Below are 4889 nucleotides of genomic sequence, written 5' to 3'. Positions count from 1 at the left end.
ACGAGTTTGGGCCCCACTCGGGAGTGGTAACAACCCTACGTCTCGAACCCTGAGGCTGATGTTTTCTTAAGGGGTATGCGATAGTACAAGATGTTGAACCCCCGGTCAGGAGCTCGGGGTGACTTATATAGAGTGCACCACGACCGTCCGAGCCTCATTACAAGGGCGAGTTAATGCTAATAATTACGAAGGTTACTAGTAACGGCAGTTCTAACTCTAGCATTACTGGGAACACACGTCTTTACTGCACTTCATGTGATAGTTTAAGTCTGTAGACGTTGCAGTCCCTTCGTTGCCCACGCCTTGCCGCAGTCCGAGTGCCGGAGCACACCCGACTGACACGAGACGATCCGAGTGTCCTTGTGCGGTCCGAGTGAAGATATGCTTGTCCGAGTGAGGTCATGACTGCACCGATGGCTTTTGGGACGCTGATGTCCATGTAGGGTCTTAGGTAGGCCTAGTGATGCAGGTCCGTAGGACTACCCCTAATGTATAACCCCGTCAGCGCGTCTGAGGTGGCCAGAAGAAGGAGATCTTCGGTTTGATGCCCTACCCAGCCACATACTTTTCGATTTCTTTCATTCATCCCATCTGGCAAGACCCACTCTTTTAAACCGAGACAAAAGTAGCTATAACCAGGAAAAAATAGATAAATAAACCAAATGCGAACCGAGAGGGGGAAAAGAAAAATCGGCCTACATGGTACGCCCATTCAACACGAAATTGGGGGGGGGGGGGCAATGGGGGTAAAGTGTACCATCAACTCGGGTATAAAGAGCGACTTTTTTTAAAATGAGATAAAATATGTCACAAAGTTCAAACTAAGTGGTAAAATGAAATTTACTCTAAAATATGTGTGTTCCCACTTTAAGGGCATTTTGTTTTGCTTTTATTTTTATAAACACTTTCTCATCCCACTTTAAGGGCATTTTGTTTTGCTTTTATTTTTATAAACACTTTCTCATCCCACTTTGTGAAAAGGTGAAGCGAGTCGATGACCTGCCACTATAATACCATCAATCATGCCGCGGCGCTACTGCTTAGTCGTGGTTGCTGGAGGCGTCAGGATGAATCGCACGCTTCGCGACACTCGACGTTGTTAGCTTCTTGGTCGCCACCAATCATTTGGTTTATGTTTTTTGGCTTTTACTTTTCGTGAGAATACTGTAAAACATACACTACAGATTCTATCTTTGCAGCAAATATTACTTCCATGGTATCAAAATATAAAATCGTTTTTGACATTATATTATGAGACGGAGTGAGTAGTAAATTAGTCAAAATCAAAACAAAAACAATTTATCAAGGAAAAGGAATTGATTTTTAGGAAGCATTTCCTTCAAGTAACATCGACCATAGAGCAAGCAATCATCCAGGAGGGGGGAAAATGTCCAGAAAACAACAAGCAGGGGTACTTTTCAGCTGAATAAATGAGTGCCCCTTGGATTTTCTTCCGAACTAGTATACCAAAAACAATGGGTGCCACTTGATGATGACCAGTGGAGGAATTAACCCGAGTTTTCAATGCCCCAATCACTCCAGTCCAGCACCCGCTGCCAAACACACACGGGCACACCAATTCCATCGTTGCCGCTGCCAATTCCAAGTCCAAGTCCACCTTCCCGCTGCCCGAGTCAACACACCACTCTGCACCTTCCGCCGTGTTGCCTCCACCACCACCACCGTCCGCCGCACTCGTTCGTTGTTATCCCCATGATCACCTCATCTCCCACCACCCGCACGCCCGGCCACGGCTCCACTACCGCGTGACCTTAATGGCCGTCCACGTCCTACTCCCCCTCCTCCTCCTCCTTCTCGTCCCCACGGTCCTCCCGTACATCGCCCTCGCCGCCTCCTCCCCGGACTTCACCATCTTCCTCGCGTGCGGCGCGGGCGCCAACATCTCCTTCCCGTCCGACAACCCCGCGCGCACCTTCGTCCCGGACGCCGGCTACTTCTCGCCCGCACGCGCCCCTGCGGTGTCTGCCGGCGCCAGCTCCAGCGCGGCCTCCCCTCTCTACGCCGCGGCGCGCGCCGGCAGCTCCGACTTCTCCTACCGCCTCACCTACCCGGACACGGCGGGCGCGTCGTCGTTCCTCGTCCTGCGCCTCCACTTCTTCCCCTTCGTCCCCGCCTCCTCCTCCACCAGCCTCTCCTCCGCGCGCTTCACCGTCTCGGTCCTCGACGCCTACGCCCTGCTGCGCAACTTCTCGCCGCCGGCCGACGGCATCGTCAAGGAGTTCTTCCTCCCTCGCGGCCGGTCGGGAGATTTCACCGTCAGGTTCAGCCCGGACGCCGGCTCCTCCGCGTTCGTCAATGCCGTCGAGCTGTTCCCGGCCCCGCCGGAGCTGCTTTGGAACGGCTCGACCTCGGTGGTGCCGGTGGGCGTCCTGGAGGGCACCGGCTTGCCCCAGTGGCAGCTCGCCGCGCTGGAGACGGTGTACCGCCTCAACGTCGGCGGGCCCATGGTGACCAGGGAGAACGACACGCTGTGGCGGACCTGGCTCCCCGACGGCCCCTACCTCTTCGGCGCCCCCGGGCAGTCGGTTGTGAACAACACGTCGAGCCCGATCATCTACAACCCGCCGACCACAAGGGAGGTGGCACCAGACGTCGTGTACAGGACGCAGCGCGCGGCGAACGTGACAGACTTGATGCGGGCGACAACGCCGGGCCTGAACTTCAACGTCACGTGGACGTTCCCGGCGGAGGCAGGCTCCCGCTACCTCGTCCGTCTCCACTTCTGTGACTATGAGGTGGTCAGCTCTGTCGTCGGTGTTGGCATCGTCTTCAACGTTTACGTCGCGCAAGCCCTTGCCACTCTAGACCTCTCGCCAGAGGATCGGGCGAGGCAGCCGAACGAGGCCTTTTACGTGGACTACGCGGCCATGGCGCCGAGAGCCGGGAACCTCACCGTCAGCATCGGTTGGTCGCCGAAAAGCAGCGGAGGCGGCATACTCAACGGGCTGGAGATCATGAAGCTGCAGTCCGCCAACCTGAGCTCCCCGAGGCCGCACGGTCTGACGAAGAAAACCATCATCGTCATCGTGCTCGCGACGGTGCTCGGCGCCGCCGTTCTTGCGTGCGCGGTGCTCTGCTTTTTCGTCGTGCTGCGGAGGAAGCGGAGGCAGGTGGCGCCGCCGGCGTCGACGGAGGATAAGGAGAGCACGCAGCTTCCGTGGTCTCCGTACACGCAGGAAGGCGTCTCCGGCTGGGCGGACGAGTCGACGAACCGGTCCAGCGAGGGCACGACCGCCAGGATGCAGAGGGTGAGCACCAAGCTGCACATCTCGCTGGCGGAGGTCAAGGCCGCCACGGACAACTTCCACGACCGCAACCTCATCGGCGTCGGCGGCTTCGGCAACGTGTACAAGGGCGCGCTGGCCGACGGCACGCCCGTGGCCGTGAAGCGCGCCATGCGCGCCTCCAAGCAGGGCCTGCCGGAGTTCCAGACGGAGATCGTGGTGCTGTCCGGCATCCGGCACCGGCACCTGGTGGCGCTCATCGGCTACTGCAACGAGCAGGCGGAGATGATCCTGGTGTACGAGTACATGGAGAAGGGCACGCTGCGGAGCCACCTCTACGGCTCCGACGAGCCGACGCTGTCCTGGAAGCAGCGGCTGGAGATCTGCATCGGCGCCGCCAGGGGCCTGCACTACCTGCACTGCGGCTACTCGGAGAACATCATCCACCGCGACGTCAAGTCCACCAACATCCTCCTCGGGACCGACGACCACGGCGGCGGCAGCGCCAGCGGCGGCGCCGCGATAATCGCCAAGGTGGCCGACTTCGGGCTGTCGCGCATCGGGCCGTCGCTGGGGGAGACGCACGTCAGCACGGCGGTGAAGGGCAGCTTCGGGTACCTGGACCCGGAGTACTTCAAGACGCAGCAGCTCACGGACCGCTCCGACGTCTACTCCTTCGGCGTGGTGCTCTTCGAGGTGCTCTGCGCGCGCCCGGTCATCGACCAGAGCCTGGACCGCGACCAGATCAACATCGCCGAGTGGGCCGTCAGGATGCACGGGGAAGGGAAGCTGGACAAGATCGCCGACGCCAGGATCGCCGGCGAGGTCAACGAGAACTCGCTGCGCAAGTTCGCCGAGACGGCGGAGAAGTGCCTCGCGGAGTACGGCGCCGACCGGCCGTCCATGGGCGACGTGCTCTGGAACCTCGAGTACTGCCTCCAGCTGCAGGAGACGCACGTCAACAGGGACGCCTTCGAGGACAGCGGCGCCGTCGCCACGCAGCTCCCGGCCGACGTGGTCGTGCCGCGGTGGGTGCCCTCGTCGACGAGCATGCTGATGATGGACGACGCGGACGAGACGGGCCTCAGCATGACCGAGATCGCCGACAGCCAGGTCTTCTCCCAGCTCAACGCCCGCGGCGAGGGACGATGATCCACATCCATCCACCACTTCCTGCACCAATTCTGCAATCTGTATTCCGTACCAGTAGAGTAGATGTTCTCTGAATCAACAGCTGAATCAACAATGGACACGATTCAGCATTCATCTGGTGGCGATGAGTATAATCAACCCTCATCTGGGCACCATTGTTGGTGCTACACAGCTCTCAAACATGTGTAATTGTCTATAATTATTTGCAGTTCCATGTACTACTATCGCGATTTTTAGGCTTCTGCTTTTCATTTCAAAAAACATTGGAATGCCCCCAAAAAAAACACTTGATAGTTTTTTCATCACGTAAATACCAGACCCAAATTTTCTGGTTTTCATCAAACATCATGACAGTAATACCTCAAGCACAGCACATGTAATAAAGTTGATTACACAAAATACAAGAACCAAATCACAGCATATATGTGTGAAAATAGAAATAAAGATCAAAACACAATAATTTCATGGAGAAAAATAAGCAAGATTGTTGGA

At 56.9% G+C, this 4889-nt stretch overlaps 1 protein-coding gene across 1 annotated transcript; it reads left to right on the top strand.

Moving 5' to 3' along the window:
- Positions 1–1468: 1468 nt before the first annotated feature.
- Positions 1469–4618, top strand: LOC123449869 (probable receptor-like protein kinase At5g24010). Its single transcript, XM_045127222.1, has one exon. It carries the CDS (start codon positions 1776–1778, stop codon positions 4395–4397), a length of 2622 nt encoding a protein of 873 aa, XP_044983157.1. The 5' UTR covers positions 1469–1775; the 3' UTR covers positions 4398–4618.
- Positions 4619–4889: the final 271 nt, after the last annotated feature.

The sequence above is a fragment of the Hordeum vulgare genome, chromosome 4H (genome assembly GCF_904849725.1).
Source record: "Hordeum vulgare subsp. vulgare chromosome 4H, MorexV3_pseudomolecules_assembly, whole genome shotgun sequence".
NCBI classification, from domain to species: Eukaryota; Viridiplantae; Streptophyta; class Magnoliopsida; order Poales; family Poaceae; genus Hordeum; species Hordeum vulgare.
The sequence above is the reverse complement of the archived record's forward strand: the minus strand, read 5'-3'. Positions and strand labels throughout refer to the sequence as shown.

What these genes read in the sequence shown, in the direction of transcription:
- LOC123449869 (XM_045127222.1), top strand. Translation starts at nt 1,776, where the DNA reads ATGGCCGTCCACGTCCTACTCCCCCTCCTCCTCCTCCTTCTCGTCCCC.